This window comes from Rissa tridactyla, chromosome 1 (genome assembly GCF_028500815.1).
Source record: "Rissa tridactyla isolate bRisTri1 chromosome 1, bRisTri1.patW.cur.20221130, whole genome shotgun sequence".
In the NCBI taxonomy this organism is placed as follows: Eukaryota; Metazoa; Chordata; class Aves; order Charadriiformes; family Laridae; genus Rissa; species Rissa tridactyla.
Genome location: NC_071466.1, coordinates 124,855,573 through 124,883,192, shown reverse-complemented (window position 1 = coordinate 124,883,192; position 27,620 = coordinate 124,855,573). Strand labels below are relative to the sequence as shown.

Below are 27,620 nucleotides of genomic sequence, written 5' to 3'. Positions count from 1 at the left end.
AGAAACCTAGATGTTGCAGAAGTTGTACTTGCTGTCAGTGGAAACAGAGAGAAATTGCACACAGTGTCTTCAGATGATTTGATGTTTTTAATAATCTCATCTGAAGACAAAAAGGCAAGGGATAACTTCTGAAATTATAAGGGTCTTAAATAATAAAACAAAATAAATAGAGATTCACGGTTTGGAAATCTATTCAAGGGAAGACTGTGCTTTAAAAACTCTTGTTTGTGAAACTGATACTATGCTGAGATATTTCATTGTGTATTTGTGTGATGAGGTATCAAATCTGTCTAAATGCTTAATATGAAGTAAAAGATTGGAACAACGCATTGCTACATATCTCTTGGTTTATCTTTTTATTAGCTCAAGGCTGGCCTAGTCCAGGCTGTCTTACATTACTCATATTGTAAGGTTGGACTTAGAGTATGTGCCTGAATAAAGGACTAGAAATTTGCAGAGGTAAAGAGCCCTTTGGTGCCTGGTGACTTCAAAGTATCATTCTTACAGACTAGCTCTTTTCTAGAGCTATGCTCCTGCTGGGAACAGCAAAAGCTCTGGCTGCCAGAGTAAGGGGTTAGCGTTGGGCCAGGTGGGATCTGCCATTCCCTGGTGCAGAGCGCAAGGTTTGTGTTTGCAGGGGCTACCCCCTTTCAGCACTGGGAATAAGATGAAATGGATCTTCCCCAGCTCTGCTGGAGCTGGGCGCAGTGCTGCTGGGCGTTGAGGCTGCTGATCTCCCATGTGTGGAGGTGACTGACAGCGGCTAGCTCAGGAATTGGCAGGGGAGTATCACACTGCCTCTGGAGAAACTGAGAGCAGGCAGGGGGCACGCAGACCCGTCAGCCCTCTGGGGTTCCTCTAGGAGCTCCTCACCAAGGTCTGTGCCTCTGTAGGATGCTTCAGTATTAAAAGGGAAATCTGCTTTCTGCTGTCAGTGCCCTGACATGGTAGGACCATGGGAAGGAGTGGGGAGTCAGTGCATCATGTTGCTGCCTGTTCTGCCATGGCTGTTCTTCAGGGCCTGCCTGGGTTACCATGAATGTGCACAGTGTGCTCTGCAGCACTTTGATGTTTAAGAGGAGCTGGCCGAAGTGAAGGCATGGCAGAGGCAGGGCTTTTCTGTTCTAAAAACCGCCCTAAGCCCCAACAAATCCAGGCACCTCAAAGCTTTCTCTATGGTGCCAAAGCCTATAAATTACTGTTTTCTCTGGCCAAAGGTGTAATGAAAGCTTCCAGGCATAGATGGTTGCAATAGAAACTGAAGGGAGGGGGCAAAAGGTGGCAGGAGGAAGAAAAAACTAATGCAACAAAAGGGAGTTAAACACCTCCACCTCCCACCCCCCCTCCAAAGACCAGAGACAGGGGAATAGATATTATGAAGCAGGTTTGGTTTCTAGCAGCTTGATCTTTGCCTTTGTGTGCACTTGGCTTTGTGTGCATTGATGTCCTGTTGGTAATTATCATTCTGTTGACACCTGTATTCATGATGACACCCCTATATCACATTTTCATCACAGTGTGAAATGTCACTCTTTTTGCTTTTGTCTTGTTTAGTACTATGAATTTAGCTCAGAATTGAAAAAAAAATAGACATTTCTCACAACACACAACGGGACATTGATAACCTTGCAGCTTAGTTACTGATCCTATCTCAGTGCTTCCATCTCTCTTCTTCCTCCCACCCCTCTTTTTAAGCAGACAAGGTTTTCCCTCAACAAGCTGATGACAGAATAATTTCTCCCGGTTGATTGTTTGCCCCACATGGTCCTCTGGAGATCTTCATACAAGTGGAGAGAAGCAGATCAAAAGGCTGCAAGAAAAAAAGAGGCAGAGGATTGAAAAAAGCTACCATAAAGATACTGCTCAGGTTTCAGTCTGATGATAAACAGACTTGTAAAGTATTCTGAGACCTGTCAAAGTTTCCCATCTAAAATCCAGACCTATTTTAAAAAGAATTTTCATAATGAGCGTCTCTTTTCCCCCATCCACAGGCTCAGAGTATCTTCTGAAAAAGTTCTGCCAGGCAGAGTCGTCGAACACTTGATCACATGCAGGCGCACAGGATAGATGGAGTACAGCTGACTCAACAGCTACAGGGGATTTGGGTAAGTGCCCACCATGTCAGCCAACTAGAACTTACTTAAATATTGGTAAATGTGAAATTATTCGTTACTTTTAAAAGAAAATTTTTACTTTATCACCTGTCAGACAAATTTAACCTCACTGGGAAATCTCAGTGGGAATTTGTTGGGGAAGAAGTATGCAGGGAGTGGCTAATGAAAACATGAAGACAAATTAGTATCCAACTGTGAAAAGAGGTGGGGTTTTGTTTTGGTTTTGTTTTGGGGTTTTTTTGGTGTTTGTGTTTGGGTTTTTTTTTTTTTTTTTGCAACTTAGCTTTTACCTAAAAGTATCCAGGCCAGACTCGCGCTATTAATGTGAGAAGAGGAAGGTTACAAACACCCCTTGCAGTGCTGAGGCTATCAATGTATGTCAAATACACTCTTGCTTTCAGGAGGGAAACAATCGATTGCTTGAAGGAGACAATGTTATCCAACTTATGGTGTCAGTCAGCCTGTTCTCACAATCATTGCATTGATGGAGGAAAATTTTGATAAGCGAGACTTCTTATCTGACTCCACTGCAATCGAATGACATGGGTTTGCTGATTGGAAATTATATTGTCTCTGGTCACAAAGGTGACTGGGAATGATGATTGCACCACCTTTGTTTGGTTTTAAAGTAATAATAATGGCAATATATTCTTGAATGAAGGTAGTGGGGATTTGAAATCAAGTCTTCAGTTAAGCTGATGAACTGATACAGTCCAAATTGACATAGTTACTATAATTGCTTTGTGTACTGTAAGGAGAAACTTCTTAGACTTCATCGTCTAAGAGCAGTAGAAGATAGGAGTGTTGGCCCTGCTTACATGCTCTTGATCAAAGAATGTTTTTATCAATGCATGACGCTTTGTTTTCTTTCAGCTAGGTCTTGAGCAGTACCCTCAGGCTTGTTTTAGAGGTTGGCTCGAAAATAACTTGAAACCTTGTTTTAAGTCCAAAATGGCTATGAGGTGGACTTGAAACATGGTGAAAGAAATATCCATAAGCTAATCTTTTCTATTTCACAATAGAAAAAAATTTTCTTTTTCTTTTTAAATATAAATCTGGGAACAGTGTAAGTGCTCTCTGATTTCACAGCGTTTATGAAATCTGTGGTATTACATACACTTTCTTAGATAAAGATATTAGTAGCGTTATTTACTACAAATTTCCTTAACTTTTAAGGATTGGATAAGACTGTACTGTACTGCAGCAGTATTCTACAACTGGCGTAAACTGTTGCTGCATTTTCAGGGAAGACTTATTTTACTGGTAACTTTTCAAGCTGCAAACAGATGGCTGTAGTATAATCTACTTGATAGTGACATCAAGCATTATTTACTGAAGATTTATATTTATATTTCTCTCTTCAAAAGCGTAAAAAGAGTGATTAAGTAGAATGATACTCATTTAGATCTCTATCTGCCCACGTGACTGCAGGGCTGAGGGAAGGCAATAGGATTAAGAGCATCTCATCACTAGATCAGTGTGTTTGAATCCAGACCATGGTTAGAGGCAACTGAAGGCCATTAGCATGTGATGACTCTTCAGTGGCCTATATCAAATGATTTGATAGTCTCTGTAAATTTGCTAGGTGATGGAATGATCAGTACTCAGACAAGGAAATCTGTAGACTGAATGTGCATGTGATGAGAATATATTTCAGTCTAGGAACAACCTCTTTGTTCCAGGATTTAGGGACACTCTTTGTATGCTCCCAGTGCAGGGGACTCAATGTGATTGTCGCTTTTGTGTTTCAGTCCAACGTGATTCTGGACTCGATTTAGTCCCTCAGTGATTTTCACTAAAATTGAAAGAGGAACACAATATAAAGCAGCTGCAGTAGAGCAAAATCGCCCCGTTTTTTCTCAGTATTAGATTAGTTAGCAAATGTCTTAAAAACACTGTAGTGGTGTTTATTACAGATACTTCTATATGTAATAGCCAGTCTGCAGGGGTGTGTGGCATGGCTGGTGGTTACCTGATGGTCTTTGTTTTATAATTGGGCAGTTTTAACTGTTAACCATAGATTTTTTTTTTCTTGTTAATAATATTTTGTAGCTGCAGTGAGAAGTGGAAAATCCAAAATTATTTTTATTTAAGTTTTATGATGCAAGTCAGATATGCAGTGACTTTAATAGCAAATCTGTCTGTTTTCATTAGGTTTATATTCTTGGCATTTCATGTTGAATTCACCGAAGTGAATTCAAACACAACAAGATTAAAGTAATATAGACCTAAGCCCAAAATATAAAATTATGTGGTTGTTAATGATTAAAAGGAGGTCTTGCTTTGTCAAGAGCCTCTGAATTTGGGCTAAAATGATCTTTTCAGATCACTGCAATAGTCTCCAAATCTTATACTGAATTTGCTTTCTTTTTTCTCAGGTCTTTTGCTGATGTCAAAGTTTTTCTGATGCAGTAGACAATATGAAGAGTGTGAAAGTGAGAGGAGAATTTGTCCAAAATTACCTAATTCAGGTCCAAAGCTTTGACCATAAATCGCTTCAGACCTGTTTTCCTCTCAAATCTGCTCTCACTGACAATGTTCTGCACTTCATACTTGCGTGAATGTCCTGTGGGAAACAGTGGTTAATTCATGCAGGTTGGAAGAACAGAATAGAAATCAGTCTTTCCTGTGAAGCTCAGGAGATGTGATTTTATGCATTTTTACATCTGGAACTTTAAGCTGATTTGTGTTTTCATATTTTATTGAGGTATCTGTGAACTATGGAGTCAAAACCTAATTTCAAACATAAACTTAAAATTTTTAGCTTAACTACCAGATATATACTTACGTACTTTCATTGTATGAGATGATGGGCATGATTTGGAAAACACTAGCATTTCCTTAGGTTGTTTAAAATTAATGTCTGGAAGAGTTTTGGCAATATTTTCTGTGAAATGAAGGAAGAAAATTCTAAATATTCTATTGAAGTCATCTTTGTGGGTCAGCAAAGCAAGTATTCTGGCAATATTTAAAGTAAAATCCAACTATTCCATCACTAAGCATAACTACAGTAAAAATAATATGAAATGGGGTGGGGGTGAGGTAGTGCGTTTGACGAATATTAGTGTTTCACTAGCGGATGTAGGAAAAGCTAGAATAACTCTGATATTTAGCACAGAAAGCAGGTAAACAGTTTACTCCATGACTTCCACAACTGGAAGTGCGTAAGTTTAAATAGATCTAGTAAGTCAAGATCTCTGGCTTGTTCAACAAATGATTGTTCATTTTTTTAAGCTTTAATAATTGCATTTTCTTAATAGTCTGTCTCCTTGGAAGAAGGTATTATGCTACTTTGTATAAATCTCTTGGAAGTATTTCATACAGTCATATTCTTCACTTGATCACCGTTTCTCTCCTTACCTTGTGAATATGCAGTTAACTTTGTTTCTTTTCAGACCAAATTAAAAAAAATCTTAGTGCATCCAAGGGTTTGTTGTAACAATGAAGACAGACACATATACTGAAGTATAATGTTTAAAAGATTATTATGAAAGTTTTGAAGTGTTAAAATGTAGATATCTCCTTTTTTTTTTTATAGCATATTGGCAGTATGGTACACTGATTAAATTTCCCTAGTCTTTAGGCAGGCAATAAAACAATCTCAGCTGGAGTTTTGCTCATCCAAGGCTATGAGATGAAGCTCCAGATGGACCAATGCTAGTGCATATCTCTTTAAGCACACCTTTTGCTGATTTTATAGGTTGAAGAGCACTGCATGGCTGTAAGGCTTCTATTATTTACCCAACATACACATTGAATTCTCACTACCAGTAATAAGAGTCATGGAAAGAAAAACACGGAGCTATGTCTTTAGGAACCAGAATTAGGTTTTCAGCCTTTTGGTGTTCAGCAGGATTTAAAATAGTTATTTCATTTAAATTCGTAAGAAAGATATGGATTGCTTCCATATAAATATTTTATGGTCTTGAATTTCAGTTGTCCATGTAGTGTTCTAGTCAAATTTTGAAGTCTTTCAGATTAAAGCCTAGTGATTTTGGTGTGGCTTCCTCTTCTGGAAAATTAATGTCTCCTCAGTCCATTTGGCTGCTTTTTTTTTTTTTTTTTTTATCCTGTGAAAGAGATTATTGTAAAAGGACTGGAAAATAAATCAGAATTTTTTTAAACTTTATACAAAGCTTTTGCTTTGGTTCTATTGTTTTTAAAAACCTATGAAAAAAAATTGTTCCCCGGTCCCATTTTCCTTGGATACTGTAGGCACCTGCTTGGTTCACAAAACTTCTTGTCATTTGAGACTTTAGCTATGATTTAATATTTATCAGGTAAAGTTCCTGTTTGGTTCTGATGGAAGTTAGATTAAGGAGAGGCTCCAAGCTTTGACCCAACATTTAATTACAAAGCTGATATTGTATGGAGCTAATCCAGGGCTTTTGTTTTTAAATCTCAAGAATTGAGTAGAAATATATGAGTAGCAAATAAACACGGGTCCTTTTAGGACCAAATAGTTCATACTGAAGGCAACTCTATGCCTGACTACCTGTGCGTGTTTAATGTGTGTCTTTCTTGTGTAGTCCACAACTGCGCTTTTTGTTCTGAATAGCTACAAGATAGACAGAGATTTGTTTACCTATTTAAAACAAAACTATTTTTCTTTTTTGGGGGGTGGGGGGGTGGAGGATCAGCTGTTTTTATACGTTCTAGGGTGCACTGATATCTGATGTCCTTAGTTTTATTATTTCCTTGTATATGTTAAATTTTTACATTTGTTCTATTTCTGTGCTGTGTGCCCTCAAATACTGTAACTTTGGGAACATACAGTCTGTTCACAGGTTTAGCTCTTTCATCAGCTTTAGTTCTCTGTTTAGGAAACTGATGACCTTCAAGATATATATATCTATATATAGAGATATATATATCTCTCTATATATATCTATATATATATGTGCATCTGTATGTCATGTATATATGTATGTATATGTGTATGAATATCTGCATATATATATTTTCAGCTCTGCAGGTTTTGCTTGGTGTCAGAAATGGGATGGCACTATGGAATCTGAAATCAGAGAAATCTGTAAGAAAAGAAATGTTGCGTTTCAAAATCTCAGCACCAAAGATTATCCACAAGCAGAGGAAAATTTTATAGTTGAAATGTATCTTAAAGTTCTTTGCATCTCAGGTGCCCTTTTTTGTGTAACAATCCTTTTGAATAAAGGGAATTACCACTGTTTGGTAGGCTTGTCTCCAAAACAGATACTGTAGAGACCCAAGTCCTATTCTATCTGCATCAGAAAACCCAGGGAAATAAAGTGGAAGGCAATAATGAAAACGTGATTTGGATAATTCATTACAATTTGATGTACAATTTAAAAGATAAAATTCCACTGAAGAACTTGAGGTAGAGAGGTATTCTACTGTTTTCCTTCACCAGGTTACTTTTAAATTACTTCAAATGATCCAGTATGTGTCTAATAGCAAAGTGGTTCTGCAAAAATGGCAGCGATACAGTTAACGCACTTCACAACTATTCACAACTTGAGTGCAGATGCAGAAGAAAGTGTGGCAGTAAGATGAATGTAACCCCAAAAGACAAGGAGCTATTTTTTCATGAGTTGACTGAGAAGTACTTGTTGAACTATATAATGACAATTTGAAAATATTTTTATAAGTAAAGTAGTAATGTTTCTATTCCATTACTTGTACCTAATGTACAATGCTAGAGAGAACTTAGGCAGTTACTAGATATGTATGAAAACACTTATAAATTCTCTACCAGCTTTGTTCTGTGCTTATCACATCTGTAATTTTCTTTGAGAGTTTTTCATTATTACTATTAACTGGTTTTTTGAAAGACTTACCCAGGCAGAAGGCATAAAGATCACCATATTATTTTTCAGAATTGACATACCCTCTGAATGAAAAATAGAGAACAAGCAGTAGATTATAGGATGTTCTTGTAAAATACAGGATGAATATTTGAAAGAAGTAATAGACTCAAAAGTCAGAACTGCCTCACAAATGAATTTCAAGAAAAACGTAGGGCTGAATCAGTAAATGCTGTTCACAATGGTAAATGTTTGAAGATGTTTTTAGAGAGGATGGGTGAAGAGAAATCAATGTCGGATGATAGGAGAGGAAAGAAGAGGGAATCTAGATAGGTCAAACCACTACTTCATGAAGCTAAATTCCAAAGCTGATTGCAAAATGGCTTTTGTTTAAATTATAAACATCTTTACTTTGAAACTTTGTGTGGGTTTTCTGACATGGTGAAGTTTATGAAAGTGGGGATAAGGGCTTTGTAAAATGGTAGCAATTAAATTGAGGACTGTGTGTTGTAACTCTTACCTCTTTGTACTCTTCAATGATAGGCATCACAGAACAGTAAGACCTGCAGTTGTGACTCAGTGATGAATATGTAGACAATGCTAGTTCAGCAGAGATTCATCTACTGGCTATTTTGGTGTTCTGGAAGTTTACTCTGATTTTCTTATATTGAAACCTGAATATGTTAGGCTTTTCTTCCTTTTAATTGATTTGTTTAGAAACATATGTGAACCATGGTCTCTGAAATGATGTAATTAACCACGTGTGGTAGGTCTTTAAATCCCTGACTCTGTCTTTGTCTATACCTGGCCTTTAAAGCTCTCTTGTTCTAGTAATGCTTGAGATAGTTGTCATGTGAACTTCTTTTCATGTTAATGGAAGTCCTGCACACAGATTTTTACCTCCACCCCCAAGTCAAGAGAAAGAATAGTTCCCTTGATAAATAGAAAATACCAGACCTTGTTTGGAAGAGATGCCTAGGTGGATAGGTGGAGGCAGAAACATTTGGAAGTAAAATTATTTAATTGACTATGACAGGATTTTTTGCGGTGATTTGGGCATTTCAATGAGACTAAGCACTACACTGTGAATATCATAAACAGTACATGATTGATCATGTAAATATTTTAGATCATAGAATAGTTTGGGTTGGAAGGGACCTTTAAAAGTCATCTAGTCTAAAACCCCTGCAACGAGCAGGAACATCTTAAACTAGATCAGGTTGCTCAGAGCGTCATTAAGCCTGACTTTGAATGTTTCCAGGCAATGGGCATCTACCACCTCTAGGCAACGTGTTCCAGTGTCTAACCACCCTCAAAGTAAAGAATTTCGTCCTAATTTCTGATCTGAATCTACTCTCTTCCAGTTTAAAACTGTACCCTTCATCCTATTGCTACACTCCCTGCTAAAGAGTCACTCCCCATCTTTCCTTTAGGCCCCCTTTAAGTACTGGAAGGCTGCCATAAGATCTCCCCAGAGCCTTCTCTTCTCCAGGCTGCATAACTCCAACTCTCTCAGCCTTTCCTCACAGGGGAGGTGCTCCATCCCTCTGATCATTTTTGTGTCCCTCCTCTGGACCTGATCCAACAAGTCCACGTCCTTCTTATGTTGGGGGCCCCAGAGCTGGATGCAGTAGTCCAGGGGGGTTCTCAGGAATGGAGTAGAGGGGCAGAATCACCTCCCTTGACCTGCTGGCCATGCTTCTTTTGATGCAGCACAGGATGTGGTTGGCTTTCTGGGCTGCGAGTGTACATTGCCAGCCCATGTTTGGCTTTTCATCCATCAGTATCCCTAACTCCTTCTTGGCAGCTTTACTCTCAATCTCTTCATCCCCCAGCCTTAATTGATACCGGGGTTGCCCTGACCCAGGTGGAGGACGCTGCACCTGGCCTTGTTGAACCTCATGAGGTTTACATGGGCCTACTTCTCAAGCTTGTCCAGTCCATCTGGATGGCATCCTGTCCCTCAGGTGTGTCAGCTGCACCACCCATCTTGGTGTTGTTGGCAAACTTGATGAGGGTGCACTCAATCCCACTGTCTATGTCATTGATGAAGACGTTAAATAGTACTCGTCCCAATATGGATCCTTGAGGAACATCACTTGTCACCAATCTCCATCTGGACATCAAGTTGTTGACCACTGCCCTCTAGATGCAACATCCAACCAATTCCTAATCCCCTGAACAGTCCACCCATCATATCCCTATCTCTCCAATTTAGGGAAGGGTGTTGGGGGGGACTGCGTCAAAGGCCTTAAAGAAGTCCAGATAGACAATATCCTGTCCTGTTTTGAGGTAAAACAGAACCAATTTTCTTTGTAGTAATTTTACTTTTTAGTTTAACCTCTTCTGACTTTCTGAAATTAATGGTATATTCTTCAGACAGTGTCTGCTACCAGAGTGATAAGGCCTTATGCTTATAGTTAATACCAAGGAATGGTATGCAGAGAGGCTCTTATACTTATTGCTATAACAACTAACGTCAGCTAACTTTGTTGTGTGCCACATTGAGATTCGGAAGTGGAAGAGTGTAGGGAGGTTGCACCTGTGGGGAGGAGCAGACAGGACAGGTTACCCTAAACTGACCAACAGGGTATTCCATCCCATCTGCATCATGCTCGCTATAAAAGCTGAGGGATCGAAGGGTTAGCCTCTTTCTTCTATGGCTGGTGTCTGAGAAGGACACTCTCTGTTTGTCTGCCTTTGACCCTGATTCATGCATTCCTGAATCCAGGTCTGGAGTCCAGTCACCATCTGTCTCTGAGTCCAGTCTGGGACTTTCCTAGTACCTGCTGGTGATGTGGTCATCATATGGTTCTGTATGTATTGCATGTATTTCATTATTTTCTTACTAATATTATGATCTTTAATGAAATATTAATAATAAAATAGAAATAAAAGTAGTTTAGTTTCTTTTTCAACCCATAAATTCACTATTCGTCTCGTTCTCTCCCCTCTCATCTAAAGGGAAATGCTCTTCCTTCTCTGAAGGTAGAGAAGTCAAAGAGAGCATCTGTCATTCATTCAGTGGCTGGTCCAGCCCAAACCACAACACATCCATATCTTTTCCTTCGTCCACTGACGTAGTCACTCCATCATAGAAGGCTACTAGATTGGTTAGGCAGGACTTGCCCTTGGTGAAGCCATGTTGGCTGTCTCAAATCACCTCCCTGTCCTCCATGTGCCTTAGCATAGCTTCTTGAAGGACCTGTTCCATCATTTTCCCAGGCACACATTTGAGGGTGACAGGTCGGTAGTTCCCAGGGTCCTCCTTTCTACCCTTTTTAAAAATGGGGGCAACTTTTTCCAGTCACTGGGGACTTCACCTGGCTACCATGACTTTTCAAATATCATGGAAAGTGGTGTGGCACAACTACGTCAGCTAATTTCCTCAGGACTCTGGGATGCATCTCATCAGGTCCCATAGACTTATGTAAGTTTAGGTTTCTCAGGTGGTCATGAACCTGGTCTTTTCTTACAATGGGAGGGACACTGCTCTCCCAGTCCCTGCCTTGCAGTCCCTCCACTCAAGAGGTGTGGGATCCTTGAGAGATTAAAAGAGATCCTTGAGAGATTAAGGTCCTTGAAGCTGCTCAGCAGAGAAAATTGGAGATGAGGTCTGAAGACCACAGAAGAGAACTCTTGGTACATCAGTGAAGCCTGGTATGGGTTTGTCAATTAAGTTAAGAGTTTCATAGATAGAAAAGATCGCATTTCCCTTGCAGTTTGTGTTGGCATCTGTGGAATCCTGAAAGTCATCTTAACAGCCAAATATGTTTGCTACAAGATTAAAGAAGCACTTCTTTTTTGGAAAGTACCAAATGCCTTAAAGAATTGCATTTGAAGTTGAAAAAATAAAAAAAGGCAAATATATTCCACAAGAATTTGTTTCATCCTGAATTATAAATCACTCTATTCCTGGTACCTGCATATTACCTTTGATTTTTTTTTTTACTTGGAATTTTCATTTTGTATTCATGTACAGGCAATAAGATTACAATGTTTCTGTTACTATTTTGATAAAACTTTTAGGCTTCTTTAATTGGATGAAATGTTCAGCAGTATCAGTATGGTACAAATCTTTTGGTTAGTATGCCTTATACATTTGGGGGCTGAAGTTTTGGAAATTTCTGTTGAGAAATAAATTATCAGAGGCCTTTTAAGAAAAGACTGGAAAAGCGGGAATGGTTGCCTTCTTGCTAGGGGGAGGCAGATAGGCAAGGTTGGCTTCTCAGTGTGCTTTCTAGCCCTGTAATCTTCCTGAGAAATGAAAAATAATGCATTTTCCTAACATATTTAACTGAAATCAGCAGTACTCAACCGGTGATGTGGATCTGCATGTTGATCCGTATACAGATGAGTCAATAGTCAGGAAGAAAGGCATTATTGGTTGTGTTAAAATCTGACTTGTTCTGAATACAGCTAGAGAACTAATGCTATAAATACTTAATGTCTTAATTCAGCTTTGTTCCTCAGCAATCATCTCTCCTTCCTCTGAAGCACAGCAGTAGGAGTTAAGTTCAATAATTAAAATTTTAGAATTTATTGTAGGTTCTGCTTTTCATCTGAAATAATAGCTACAGCTTTGTCAGTGTCATCTTTCATTAAACTCTTTTCAAACAGTTTTGTTTTTTTTTATTTTGAGCAAAAAATACTGTGGTAGTTAGAAAATTGAAGTCAGATTTAGATCTTGGTAAATTGCCCTTGATTTATACCGTTGTAATGGACATCAGAAACCAGCTCATATACAACAGAACAGTAATAGCCACTTTATTGATGTAACTGTTGTACAAGCAGAGGTAAGGCTTCAGTACACTGGAGAAATGCCAATTTTCCAAAGGAAAAAAATGTTTCTTTCAAAATAAAGTATGAATTTTCATAGTAAACAAACAAGCAAAACACCACCTTACTTCTCCATCTGAGAGTAATGGAGAGGGTGAGGAGATAATGAAAATACAGAGGTTTTGTAGCAACCCAGTTAGGAATTTTATTTTCTTTGTTTTCACAGTTCATCAACATTATCTGCAAGTGCTGTCAACCTCCAAAGGAATCTAATGGAAAAGGAGTTAGAGGGTCAAAGAGTGCTTTAATTTAGAGTTTTGTATCCACCTGAAACTAAAAGGGAGTTTCATTGTTGCTATAGGTCACACTTTGAGGAAGTTGTGCAGAACCTGCTAGCAAAACTGCTTTTTAATATCATAGTAAAACATATACCTTACTTACAAAACATACATGCTTACCAGGAAGCTGGTGCTTTCAATTTTCTATTTTTATTCCATGTACTTCTGAGCAGAATTACACAGGAGTGAATGGTTGGACATTTGGACATGCCTTTGTCTTCTTAGTAGAGTTTGGCTCAGTGTTGTAGTTGGTTTGTTTGGTGATAAAGAGCACTTGAGAGTGTTCTCTATGGGTCTGTCTTTCAACACAAGGCTTGAAATCCCGGGTTTGTGTACTCTGTGGGCATGGTTTGAAAACTAGTGGAAGCCTTTCTGTTAATTTGGGCAGACTTTAGCTCAGACAGCTGTGTAGCCATGAAAGATCCAGTTAAGAGTTGAGGGTTTGTCTCAAATGTTCTCTCCATGTGCTGTTGCCAGCTCTTCCCAGCATTGCAGGACTGCGACTTGCCATGGCAGATATGGCTGCATTTAGGTGTGCTTTATCTACAGAATTTACAAGTGGTCTTTCCTGTCTACTTGGAGACAGGTGACGATCAGTATCTTTGTATCTATAGTTTTAGAGAAGCAAACCTCCTAAATCTTAGAATTGTTCAATTCCTGTCTAGGCAAATGGAGAGCACTGCTGCATTTTAGGTTCACATCAGCAGAGATATTTTCCTGGATTACAAAATCTCATAAATAAATAAAAAAAAATCAGTAATACTTGTATTCATGGACAGGAATCTCAATATTTTTGGATATTTTTGACGACAGTGTGAATCAGATTTTTTTTTTCATTGTGCTAAATACCACAGGTATTACACCTTGGAGTTTTTCTCTCAAGAGGAATAATTACTCAAGGCACTAGAAGTTCACGTGTTCTGATCTCCCGGCCTGGTTACCAGATACAATTCAAATAGGATGCAGGTTTCTGTGCCAACTCTGTCTGTGCCAACTAAGGTCAATGCAATTGCATGCATGCTTCAAAGAACCGATTTTTGGCAAATAGATATGAACTGATTTTCATTCTAGGACCTTGAGCCTGAGAATCGCTCAGCAAGCCATTTATCTGTATGGTTTTCAAGCACTTGACTAAAATAGAACTAGCGTTCTAAGATGTCTTTCTCAAAGAATTTTTACAATGAAATGTCAAAAAAAGTTGTTGGAGTTTAAATATTTAAGCAATCCTAATCTATAAATATATTTTAAGGATTTTTTCTTTTTTATCGTCTTTGAGTACCTCTTTTGCCACAAATTATGATTAAAAGCTGTAGAAGTTTATAGAAATTACCTATTACTCAGAAGTAGAGAAATGGGCCCTGCTGCTTGTGGCCTCTTTCCCATAAGCTTGTGAGCTTTATCCCCAATAGCTTTGCTGGAGACCATCACCTCCCGAGCGGTTAAATGTCTGCAGTAAGCATCTTTAATGCAATGAACAGATGTGTGTAATAACCATCTAATGTTTTGCTAGGTTTTGCAATGGAACAGGTATGGTTACTGCTCCTGCTGACGATTAAAGTGCTTTCAGTGACTGCTCAGTTCAATGGATACAACTGTGATGCAAACCTCCATAGCAGGTTTCCTGGTAAGTGTTTAATAGACTTTTTTTCTAATGGCTTCTTTATTGTCTTGGTTCAAAGCAGCGCTTATTTTTAAATACAGAGCATTAAATCTGTCTGAAGCCTGGGGGTAGGACTCCACATTAAGTAAGTGCTAACTGGCTCGGTGACAATGAAACTCCTCTAGTGTTGCACTTTACTTTCTACTTAATTGTGCAATGAGTCAAATTCAGCCTAGTAGTAATGAATACAACTCCCCTCGGATCAGTGGGGTTTGACCTGCTTTTGCCAGAGCTCTGTCCTGTCCAAGAAATTCACCAGAGGTCATGTTGTTGTAAGTGTTCTCTATAGATTTAAGAGTCTGAAACTTCTAACTGTGTTTTCTTTCATGTTTTATCTGGGTAAGAGAATATAATTATGTCCTTTTAGTGAAATAAAGAAATATATATCTATTTTTTGAGCAAAATGAAGTTGATGGCAAAATTCAGTACCTCACTTCAATGTTAAGTGCTTGGTTAGGAACAGGTGAAGCAATGGAACGTATCTATGTATGATGTACACTCATGACTCTGTGAGGAAAATGGGAATTAAGTCAGTCTGGGGACATCAGATGTCCAGAGCTGTTAATACAATGAGAAATAAAAATTAAATTTCAGTCTTACTGACAAGCGTATCTGGGTTTACTCAGGTAAAGAATGCTTTTAGTCTCTGTTACATTGCTTACCCTTCCTGCCTCAGATGTTTCTTGGACAGAATAATAATAATAAAAAGGCTGTGAATACTGGCTCGCTCACATCTTGTGTTTCGGAGGTAGCAATTGAATTGAACAGTATAGTGATGAACTCTCAGTATAGTATTACGCTGTAATACCTTTCAGTGTTGTTGCTTTCTGAATAATATACTAGTTTTGATTTTTTTTCAGGAAGGATCAGCTCTTTTATTAAACTTAAGTCAGCAGAAGGCCTACAGTCTATTTATTGTTTTCTCTTACCACCACACTGCTAGGTGCTTTGTTGATGTAAAGACCAACAGTGGGTTTGATCCTTCTTCACTTAGTTGATGTGAATATGAAAAGGAGAGAAATAAGACATGCAAAGATGATCAAATATGTTGTCTCCATCTGTGACAAAATCACTGTTTAACTGAGTATTTCACAAATTACTTCTGTATTCCCCTTCTTAGGTAAAAGTTTTACTGGCTTGCCTTGAAAGTGTGGGTGAATTGTGCCCACCTGCCTTAGATCTACCTTTCATAGTTTTTCAGGTAATTGTTTTTCTGTTTCAGGCCTCTTGAGAGGATTGCAACAGCTAGAGGGAAGTTTAGATTCCTCTTTCTGCGCTTTTAAAATTTTTCTCTGGTCATTTTTTGCACCAGCCCTGTGCCAAGACTTTATATTTGCAATGTGATACCCGTGAATTGAGTCCAGCTCATATTGTGGATATTTAGGGGCCTCTTGCAGTTCTGCCTCATAAAAAAGGGTCATATCAGATTCCGTGTCTGCCAAATCTCAGGGACTTGGGAGAAAATCTGTTTAGGTTACAAGTAAACAGATTTTTTTTAAGTAAATGCTAATCACCCTGCACTGCCTGTAGGAGCTGAGAGTAGAGTCTTGCTCTTTCTTGTTTGTGATCTCAGTCAGTAAAGATTCAAAGGTTGGAATATAATTAACAGTCTTAGTGCTGATTTTGAGAGCTAGGAAAGAAAAAATAATTCTACCTGTTGTGTATTTGAGATGGAGGTGAAAACCGGAAAACCCTTTTTTCCCCAAATTTCATGGGTATTATTTTCGGTATGCAGAAAGGACCACTATGTAGCGGGCTGGGGCTAGTGGAGCTGAGTGAAACTGCTGGAACTCCGTTTTCTGAAAACCCTAGAAGATGGGTGTGAGAGCCTCTGTGGGGAGAAGGGCCTTGCCTTTGCTACACTTGCTTCCCCAGTGCTAGGCTCAGGCTGTGGCTTTGAGGGTGCTGGCCTCGCTGCATTTGGAGTTCAAATATAAGGGGAGTGGTGAGAGAGAGAGGTCAAAAAGGAGAACACTTCAAAACCAGTATCCTCCAGGCTGACATACTTCTCACAGAGCCTGGTTATGGACATGACTTTCTTCCTGTTCCTTATTTGTTCCATGCAAGAAATCTTCATTGTTGTAAGCTGAAATTGCAAACATGGTGTGAAAATGGACTTTCTTGCTGAGGTCTGTGATGTGCAGATACCAGGAAGCCATTGGGTTTTGAAGTTGTCTACTCTTTTTAAATGCTGTGAAGAACAGAAGTTGTCTTCGGCAAAGATGAGAAATTAAGTCTTCCTAAAGGAACCCTGGAGCTCATCCATTTTTCATTTGTTTGTGCTTTTGTCATTGTTTGCTTAGATGACTCTTGCATAGGGATGGTGCTGCATAAATAGGATGATAAATAATCAGGCAGGACTTTTGTTTCTGCAGTTAGTGGGTTTGTTTTAGAGTGTAGGTATGCAGTAGTCAGCAAGGATGAAGGAAAGAAACCCCGTATCTGGTAGAGTGAAAATTCTGTGACGTTTTATACCAAAAGCAAAACGTGTCCTAGAGAGTATGTAATAAGGTCAGATCCTGCTGCCCTTCAGAGAGTTGCCTAGAGAAAAAAGCTTTAGTTCTGCATTGCAGTAAAACATAGCTTTTAGGAGGCTTTTGGGGGATGAAGCCATAGCAGTCTGGCAGCCTTCAGATGGGAAACACACAGTTTTGATTCAGGGGCTCTTGCTCTAAATGCATCCTGAGAACTTAGAGGCTACAAAAAACATTGCAGCTATTTCACATGCACTATGCATTTTAATTCACTATCAAAGCAGTGATTTGATCAAAGAGGAGGCTTATGCAGAGAAGTTGGTTTTGAACTATAAATGTCTTTGCGTGCCTCTTCTGGTGGAATGACTTTTGTCACCTTTTGTTCTGTGGCAAATTCTTGTCCTCTGCAGGTTTTTTGCTGTTCTGGGTTCTTATCAATATGTGGAAGGGTGGTACCAGAGCGGAAGCAGGCAGTGGAACTGTCAGCATTTGGCTCATGTTGTCATGGGTCCATCCTTGCTTAAGATGGTCTCTGTTACTGTAGTAACTGTGTACCTCTTGAGCTTTACTCTGTTTACTCTGTTTACCCTGTGAATACTGTTGACTAAGGCAGTTTGTGTGATTTGAGTCAGAAAGAGGCCAAGTGCTTTGCCTGTATGGAAACTCTGTGACAAAGAGGTCATTACATTTAAGGCCCCATCAGCTGGGTGACCTAACATTCAAACCATTGCTCCTCTCTTACTCAGAAAACCAGAAGCTTTTACTGCAGGAATGCAAATATTTTTGTTTAAACTTATACATATATAGAAATAATATTTATTTTTCTAAATCCCCTAGAAATGAGCTAGATGTTTAGCATCTAAAGGAATATTAGATCTGTTTGCACTGGGTTTCGGATTAATTTCTGAACAAATAATGTTGTTTTAATTCCAGAATGAACTAATTTGTCAACAATACTTCCTTTAGTAGTATCAGAAAAGATTCAGTCTGGAGATGTCATTTATCCTCCTGTATAGCACAAGGGTTGTTTTTATACTGTATGGTCTCATTTCCGTTAGCGTCAAACAAGAATTTTACAAGCCGTAATGGTACCTTAACAGGTAAAGTAATAGCCTGCTTCTTAAAAGGCTTTAAGTGAGTTATAAAAATAACTGAGCTACTTTATATTGCATCCAGCAAATTTGTTACAATCTGACTCTTTGTGCATTGGTCCAAATAAGTGCAAAGATGCACTTTGCTGCTTGCTTTTTTGTACTGTTCCCTCTCTCTTAGTATACCCATTAAATGGATCATAACAGTCCTCATGTAGTGAATACCAAGGCAAGCTTCTTCTTGATCTTTGTATGTTATGTTAGTGGTATTATGTATGTGTACAAACCAGGATAATTTCATGCCAAATCACTTCAACTCCTATCTTGCCTCCATACCTTTCTGCCCAAATTTACTCCCAGTGAGTAACATGTATCACCACATTAGCTCAGGACTGAGTTTAGTCTGTTATTTCCTGCACTTGATTGTTTTGGCTTTAAAGCCACCATTAAAGCTGTCTAAATTAAACTGCTTGTGCTCCCGTACCGTGGGGGAAGAGCTAGTTCATTGTAATGGAGATTTCATTTCCTCTCTGTTGTGACAATGCAACGGAACAATTCATTTCAGCAGGCTTAATGGTATGGTATTGACTGAAGTTGTTCTGCAATTTTTAATAGCGCTTTATCTTTAAGCAGATGTAATAAATGAGTTGTTATATAAAGGAATAATGTCTGTGTTTAACACGATGCAGTATGGCTTTGTGTAAAGCACTAGGGGAAAATACTAAAATAGCCACCCCAATCATCTACAGGCGGAGAAAAGCTTATAGAAAAGCTATGTTATAGCTGTAAAGCAAAACAAATCATTGCTTGTGACTATATCCTAACCTGATGCTTTTCCATTCACAAACATAAAAATTCTTCAGAAATTTCGAATGAAAGGTCAAATTCATACAAGAAGGTTTTTTGCTATTGTTCAAAAATTGATCAGTTGTAACAATAGCTGTTTTCTAGGTCTTTTATATTGTCATAATGTACACAATGAAAGATTGCAAGACACTTTGTAGTATCGATCATTGTCTTTCAAGAGCCAACTGATTTTTCATTAAAGCTAAAGTTGATGGTTCTTAGAAGAATCCCAACTTTAAAGATATCATAATAAATTGCTCTGATATGCTGTTGATTATACTTCAAAGTCTGCACAGCCTGAGACTGCAGTCTCATACATAGTGGACTCCAGACAACCTCAGACAAACATACTCAACTTCCATGCCAGAGTGTGCTGGAAGGCAGAGCTCGGCCTCCTGAGTTTCTCAAAATTGCTGGAAATTTCTGTTCCAGACAGGGGCTGTTTAGTCAGACTCCAACTATTTAACCACTTGCTGTTTTCCACATTGTTGCAGTGCTTCAGTTTATGAATGTGCTACTGAATGATTTGCTGGGGAATTTTTGAATAATGGTTTTGTTGTGTGGTAGACTACGTTACCATATTAATTCCTGTTTTCTCTTTAGTGAAGTTGTAGAGTCAAATCCATTATTTGGAATAATTCAATTCTGACCTTTATATTCCAATATTTTGCTGTGACTAGGGTCTAAAAATTGGTTTGATCAGAATTTACAACACTAGACTAACTGCTACAATAATTATATGGAGATTAGTTGAAATACATCATCTTACATTGTCTTTCTCTGTTTATTTATTTTATTCTTTTTTTGCAGCTGAACGAGATATCAATGTTTTCTGTGGAGTACAGACAATCACTATGAAGATAAATTTTTGCACAGTTCTTTTCTCTGGTTATTCTGAGACAGATCTGGCACTGAATGGGAAACATGGGGATGCCCACTGCAGGGGTTTCATCAATAACAACACCTTTCCGGCAGTGGTAATTTTCATCATCAATCTGAGTACTTTGGAATCCTGTGGAAACGCTTTAGTGGTAAGATAAGGTCAAAGTGAAATTGTAGCATGGCTGTTTATGCTTAGGATCAAGTGAATGGCCTTGACAGCATTGTATCTTTTACAGATAATATTTACATTGTCTTGCCCAGCTAGCAATATATTGCATACATCAAAGAAAACCAGAGAAAGTTGGTAATTTGTAATCTTGATTACTAATGAGAAAATGTGGTGGGACACACATTTGTCCTTTGAGGAAGTATATTTTTCATTTTAATATTTTTTCTAGTGGAAAAATGAGATTTTTCCAAGCCATTTTTAAAACTCTTGCTGAACATGCCTTAAATTTTGCTGAAACTTTTCAAATACCCACTTGGAAAATGAAAGTAAAATATTTTAAGATTGGGTTAGGTAGATGAAAGTCTGGGTACCTACTTCTGTGCTCTCCTATGGGAAGGGCTTGCTGACTGATTGACTGATCTTATATGTTCCGCGATAAGTCAATGGCTCATAGAATCATAGAATGGTTTGGGTTAGAAGGGACCTTAAAGATCATCTAGTTCCAAACCCCCTACCATGGGCCTGAATGTCTCAGGGTGATAGTCTGGCTAGAAGGCTTAACCCACAGTAAACGCCTCTCCTAGCAGTTGCCTTGTGGTCTTGTACCTCCTTGGAGTTCTCAGCTCGATATGGAACTGCCTGGCAACAATCTGAAGTTTTCAAGCAAATTTTGAATGTTTGACACACACACAAAAAAGGCTATCTATCTAACCTATGCACTCAATTCATGACAAAAAAGTCAAGATGTGGGACTGAAGTTTAGATTTGTATGTTCAGCTCTGATCTCTTAGTGCACAGTCACTCTGTGCTATGGTGTTTTGCCTGGTGGTGTGACTTCAGTGTCTACATTTTACGTTGCTGTTTCATGCATGGATAATGGCATCTTTGTACAGCTAATGACTGAATCTAACCCTTAGCTGTGGGTGAGATTTTGGAACCAGAATCTGATCTAGGAGCTGACTTTGAAGTCTGTTTGGTACCAGTATCAGTTCATTTTCTTCGATGAAGCTATCTCCCTCTGAAAGGGTGGGGGTGGGGTGGGGAAGTCAGGTCTCAACCCTTCTAAACCGAGGGAGAGGGCAGTTGTGCAGTTTATGTGTTTATCACACTGTACAAGCAGTGATGACTTGTATGAAAGTATCTATGAATAACTTACAAAAACAAGTATAAAAATGTATTATTTTTAAGGCTTGTATTCTGTCTGGAATTCAGACTTGCACTTGATGATACCTGTCAGTTTTTATAACAAGCCCTCTGTTTTCTGTTGCTAATAATTTGGTGAAAATGGGCTGAAAAGTTCAATGTGCTCTGTCACCTCTTTGCCTCAGGCTGAGTTTTGTTTTAAAATTTCAACAAAAAACAGTTCAGCAAGTTCAGGGTTCTTTTTCCCCCACTTTCTCTGAAAAGCTATAGCACCTCCATGACTTGCAGTAGAAGAATTTGCCAGGAAGCAACTATTTCCTTTTCCTGTGGAGTCAGACACATTGTAAACTCCCTGAACTTTCTATTTGATTATAATTCTAAGAACTTGATGTCTAAAAAAAACCAATCCAAAACCAACAACCAAAAAAAACCCCAAAAATAAAAACCAAAAAAGCCCAACAGTCTGCTAAGTCCAAATAATTGGAGCTCCCCATGAAGCCCCCCACAAGGCTGTACAGGATACAAAGACAAAGCAGCAGCTGCTAAAAATATAACCAAAAAATTCTCCTCATCCCCTCTCAGTTTATGCATGCTGTGCTGCAAACAAAGAGAATAAAGGAGCAGGGAGCATTTCTTATCATGTACCCCACACTGGAGTAGAACAATGCTCTGCATTTCTTGGCTGTGTTTCACAGCAAAGACCTTCAAACTCATTTTCAATAAAAGTTAAAGACAACAGTTCAGGCAGAACTCGGGTAAAACCCAGGTCCTCCTCCCATTGCTGAGGAATGTAAACAGATCTGTAGTTGGCTATACTAACCTTAGTGCTCTAGGCTGTGTTTTTTAGGCAAGGAATAGATCCTAGGAAATTTTATTATCATCATTTTCCTGCCATTTAGCAAATAATTAGGTAGACTGTTGGCCAAGTCTTTGGCCGCATCTGTCTTCTAGCTGTTTTTTCTGTAGCCAGAGGAATACCTGCTGTGTATGCTGTGCTACTTAGTGCAAAATTTTACAGGTCATGTGCACCTCAGGATGATTCTTCCATAATGAAATGTCGTCTTAAGAAACTGTGTACTCTAAAGCTATAGAAAGCATCTGTTTTGCTAATACAGTTATACAAGAACTGCTACGGTGGAAGCCAAATGCCATATTAATTGTCCTTATTGTGTAGGTTTCTATGGAGAAAGTAATTTGTGACGCTAACCTGCCGTTTTCAAAGAATCCCCTTATTCAGATCAGTAGCTACAGATGGAGTGGGGTGGGCTGCTACCAGGAGGAAAGGGTGGCCTTCAGTTTTCCGGAGAGCTGCATGTTGTTGCTGGCTCTGCACACTCTTTGAACCTGAGCAACACAGGATAGCACATGTCCAGGAACTGAATTAAGGTTGCGTTGGTATTAAGGTTGTATTACTTTTCAGCTCTTGCACTTCTGACAGTGTTTCTTTGCACAACGTTTGTAATTTAGATTTAGAGATGTATAATGTAGACAAAATCACAAACTCTGAGTTCAGCTATTTGACTTGTATCTGCTTATAAAGTACATTGATTTTGATGTGTCAAAAACGAAGCTCAAGAGTGACAGAGTTTTGTTCCTGTGAAGGAAATTTATTATGTGTTGACTTTATTACTGCATATGGAAGCTCATTTTAAGCTGATATTTTTTTAACTGTAATAGAAAAGTTCCTTCATCTTTTCCCAGTAAGTCGTGTGAATTCACTGGAAATGCTCAGAAAAGAAGTACCTACCAAAAGAAAAATAAAATGCTTCCAGGACTCATCAGTTCTTTTCAAATGTTGCTTAAGTCTGTGTTTTATGAACAGGGATTGATTCTTTTGAAGGATTCCAGAAAGATATCTCTGGGTAAATTACGGGCTAAAGCATCACTGCCCTTAGGTGTCTTTTGTTCCACAGTTAATTTTCTGATAATAGTTGTTTTCTGTCTCTCTCAATAGGTATCCTCAGCTCGAGGTATCAATGCTTATGGAAATACCTCAGTGGTACAGATAGGTAACGTTTCAGGCTATATCGATACACCAGACCCACCAACGATTATCAGCTATTTGCCTGGGCTTCTGTACAAATTTAGCTGTAGCTATCCACTGGAGTACTTGGTTAACAACACCCAGCTTGCTTCGTAAGTGTAGTTTTCATTTCTATGTGTTTCATTCCCTTGTTTATGTAAGCCCACATGTATGTGTATATATGCATATACACCTAAATATATGCAAACCATAGCAGTATTGTCAACATAGCGATTTTTAGCTGTGCAAGAGTTAAAGGGAAAGGAAAAAGCACTGAAACAAGAGATGATGCAAAGGAAAAGAAAATTCTGTAGCATCATTGTATGAGATAACGTAGTTTATGAAGAGAGCCTTAGAATAATGTAAAACTTCCCTTAAAATTCAGATGTTCTGGTGGCAAAATGGTAGCAGCAAAAAAATGGAAATTCTTTATAAAATAGGTCGTAAGCATGTGAATATATAGTGCAAGAGAAAATATTTCAATGAGTAAACCTTGTACATCAAGAAAAGTGGGTTCCTTTTTGTCACTTTGTCTTTCTGCTAATTATTTTTCTGATTCATGTTTTCAACAGTATCCATTACTTTCTGCATAGTTAAGGTTCTGTCAGCGTTTCCACTATAAATTCCTATTTCTGAAGTTTATAACCTAAATGCATAAATTAACTCCTTGTAACATGACTCGATTTTTTTTAATCATAAAAAACACAGAAGTATGTAAACATAAAAATAAGATAACTTTCTTCATGATGGTTTTTGGTTTCTGCTTCTGTTGTAGGTCATCAGCTGCTATTTCTGTAAGAGAGAACAATGGTACCTTTATCAGCACTTTGAATTTGTTGCTTTACAATGTGAGTATAAAACACAGTAGTATGACCTGGACTAAATTAATCTCTGCACTATGTGGGTGCAAACTGGATCAGCAGAGCAAAGTACAGACTCCGTTATTTGCTATTGCCTCCCCACTCTTCCCATGAAGAACCAGGCCTTTCATCCAGGCATCCTTCATCTCCGAGTTCCCTTGTCCTTTTTATTTGCATGTACCTGTTGTCTTGTGTTTACAGGGTTGGTCTTTGAGGACACACACAGTCTTTTTGTCCAGTGTTGATACAGTTCCTCAGTTTACAGTTCTGGCTTTCAGGTTGTAGTGCCATGTGAATGATCAGTTGTATTTATAATAACAGTCATACTCCAGAGTGCATACTTGTGTTTGCATTTATTGTGTGTGTGTATATTTCTGTGTGTGTATTTATATAGGTACGTTGTACTGATCCAGGGAATACTCAGTTGAATTCTGTAAAAATATTTTAGACCTGTTCCCTTAGCAGTAAACTGTATCACTTTTGCTGCGGTATTTTTATATTCAAGCCTTATCGGAATGTTTTGATCATAAGCAATTGTAGTGAGGGATGTGGAATTTGTTCCAAATATATAGCCCACTGTACCTTGTTGCCTCATGGTGTGAACAACTTTCAAGATTTCAAGGGTTAATTTTAATAGCTTTCTACTCACACTTCTTCCATATGTTTTAGATAATCTAACTTGAATATGCATTATTTTATAAGCTTTTACTATATAAATGCGGATGGTGACATTAGAAAGTGAAAAATCCAGACCTCTACTTAACAACATTAATCCCTGAAATGATATTTTCATGTTGATTAAAATTTTTATTCATACATTTTAAATACCTGATTTAAATATCAATTTTTCAATCTATCAAGCAATGTTTTTGTAAATTATGAATCTGATTTTTTTGCATTATTATTCATGCCATCATGATGGTGAGTTATAATTCATGGAACTGATTTAAAAGTCAATGCTTTATGCTTTGAACATAATGAGCTATAAATATTGTAACAGGACATTTTCCAAAGGCACGCTTAGGAAAAAATCACGTTTGTTTGACAGAGCAGAGCTCCAAGTAACAAGCTTTAATCTGTTAAAATGAAGATTATAGAATCATAGAATTGCCTAGGTTGGAAGGGACCTTTCAGATCATCTAGTCCAACCATCAACCTAACTCTGAAAAAAAACCATTACTAAACCATATCTCTAAGCACTATGTCTACCCATCTTTTGAATACCTCCAGGAATGGTGCCTCAACCACTTGCCTGGGCAGCCTGTTCCAATGCTTAATAAGCCTTTCAGTGTAAAAATTTGTCCTAATATCCAGTCTAAACCTCCCCTGGCACAACTTGAGGCCATTTCCCCTTGTCCTATCGCCTGTTACTTGGGCGAAGAGACCGAATTATACTTCTCTCATTTTTAAATAAACCTGTGACCAAAATGATGGGGCAGGGTGAGGGTAGCCAAAGTTCTCAGTCAAGACAAGCATTAACCACCACACATTTGCTACCTTTCAGTGCCCAGTTCTGCACACAGTCAGGTATAAATGCTATTAATGCGTGTACTGAGCACACTTTTTCCTCAAATACCGCATGCCAAGCTGGGCTTTCATCCTCCTCACCCCACTGAGTTTACAAGTTGATCATGACAAGTGATGTCTTATCCTTCTGATTTCAGTTGTATCACTCCAGTGAGTAACACTAGCATGAATAATACTGCGAAGGCTGGCAGATTCAAGTGATGGATATGCTCTTCAGGTTCACATCCTAAGGCTGGGTGTATACACGGGCAGCTTGTGCATTGCCTGGTACAATGCAGCATGTGCATTGCCCATGATCTTGTGAGCTCTGATCCTGTGGGCTCACTTGGTCTCTGTTCAGGAGTCCTGGTTTTGGGAGGGGCCTTGAGGCTCCTGTTCACCCTTGGCATTGGCGAGGGGTTCTGTACAGATGTGGCTCTTGACTGCGAGCAGCCAGCCATACTTTCAGACTTTAGCTGTAGTGTTATTTCCTAACATTGACTCTTTATCTGCTGGGCGTACTTCCATCTTCCCTCACTAAGTGATATTTACATTTACTTTGTGGTGTTAGCATGTGTTAGTGTTAGGAAAGACAAGAGGAGCCATTATGATAGACTCAGCTTTAGTAGTAGAATGCGTAATAGGCTTTTACAGAGCTTAAGTGGCTATGTGCTTTTAGGCCTTCCTGTAAATATCTGTCTAAATGAATAAAAAAAAATACTCTTTTCGAAAAAAAGCATAACTATGGAATGTAATAGTGATGGACTTGATGTAGACTTTTTAATCATTGCAAAATGTGACAGAGCTATGTATTAGAGAAATGTATAATTAATTTTAAAGAAGACAAACTTACCTGATCTCACTTGAATCTCACTTACCTGATCTCACTTCAAGGACTTGCTCTATGTATGTCACACAGCTGGTCTGTCTGTGCATGTGTACCTCCTGAGGCCTCTGATGCTGCAGAGTTTGAATATTGGGCATGCTGTGAATTTTGGCATTGTTCCCTCTGAAAAAATACTGTTTATGTGCTTAATCCTTCTTGTTGCTGTCAGCTGCTGCTCTTAGTCTTGCTTGCCACATTGAACCCAGTCAAAATTCTGTTTAACAAAATTTTTCTTATGTATTGTGTGTTTCGACCTCTCACGAGAGGTCTCAATATGCTGAGTCCCTGTGCTTTCTGGATTAGCAACTGATTTGACATAAATGACATTACCAGTAAGTGTGTTTTGATATGCTGAATTAATGTCTGTCAGATCTGTTTCATGGCATTGCTACAGTGACATTAATGGTTCTGCCTTTGAACAAGAAACCAATAAAACAGCTATATCTATGTAGTACTATATGGGGAATTCTCAACTTTTATGTTCTATGCTGCTTTGTTGAAACAACATTTTTGAAATACTAGAATTTAAATGAAAATTTTTGTTACTTAGAGCCTTCAACAAGCCAACTTCCGTAGAAACTACATTTTGGATAATAGAATGTGTCTGTTCTCCCAGACTACTGTTTAACATATATAAAACCTGGTGGCATTGCTGTGTCTGCTAAATCAGATAATAACCTTAAAAACCTTTCCTAGGAAAGGGTGCACTGTGACAACCCTAGTTAAGCTCCTCCTTTAGAAAACCATGGTAGCTGCTATGTTTGCTTGTAGGCGATTGGAGAGATATTGAGGTGTCAATGAATGATACCTTTTCTTTAATCACCAGTCCAACCACTTCATAAAATCATAAACAGATTCCCCAAAATAATTGCATAGGATAAGGCCAGTCAAGTGTTGTTGATCTTTACAGACAAACTTGTAGGCAAATGCTCTGGCACTGCCTTTTGCTTCTTCCCTTATGGAGGACAAAGTAAATGACTGTCCTACATAGAAAGGTCAAAAATATTAGATCAGGAGTTCAGTCTGTGGATACAGATGAATTGTTACAGTGGGCTTTCTGGTACAC

At 38.4% G+C, this 27,620-nt stretch overlaps 1 protein-coding gene across 1 annotated transcript in view; it reads left to right on the top strand.

Annotated features, from left to right (window-relative positions):
- Positions 1 to 2,050: 2,050 nt before the first annotated feature.
- ZPLD1 (zona pellucida like domain containing 1) overlaps positions 2,051 to 27,620 on the top strand; it is a 34,371-nt gene continuing 8,801 nt past the window's right edge. The window contains exons 1-5 of the mRNA XM_054208377.1: positions 2,051 to 2,105; positions 14,525 to 14,638; positions 19,896 to 20,116; positions 23,234 to 23,415; positions 24,078 to 24,150. Coding sequence (XP_054064352.1) covers positions 14,533 to 14,638; positions 19,896 to 20,116; positions 23,234 to 23,415; positions 24,078 to 24,150 — 582 coding nt within the window. The 5' untranslated portion in view covers positions 2,051 to 2,105; positions 14,525 to 14,532. The remainder of the gene's footprint in view (positions 2,106 to 14,524; positions 14,639 to 19,895; positions 20,117 to 23,233; positions 23,416 to 24,077; positions 24,151 to 27,620) is intronic.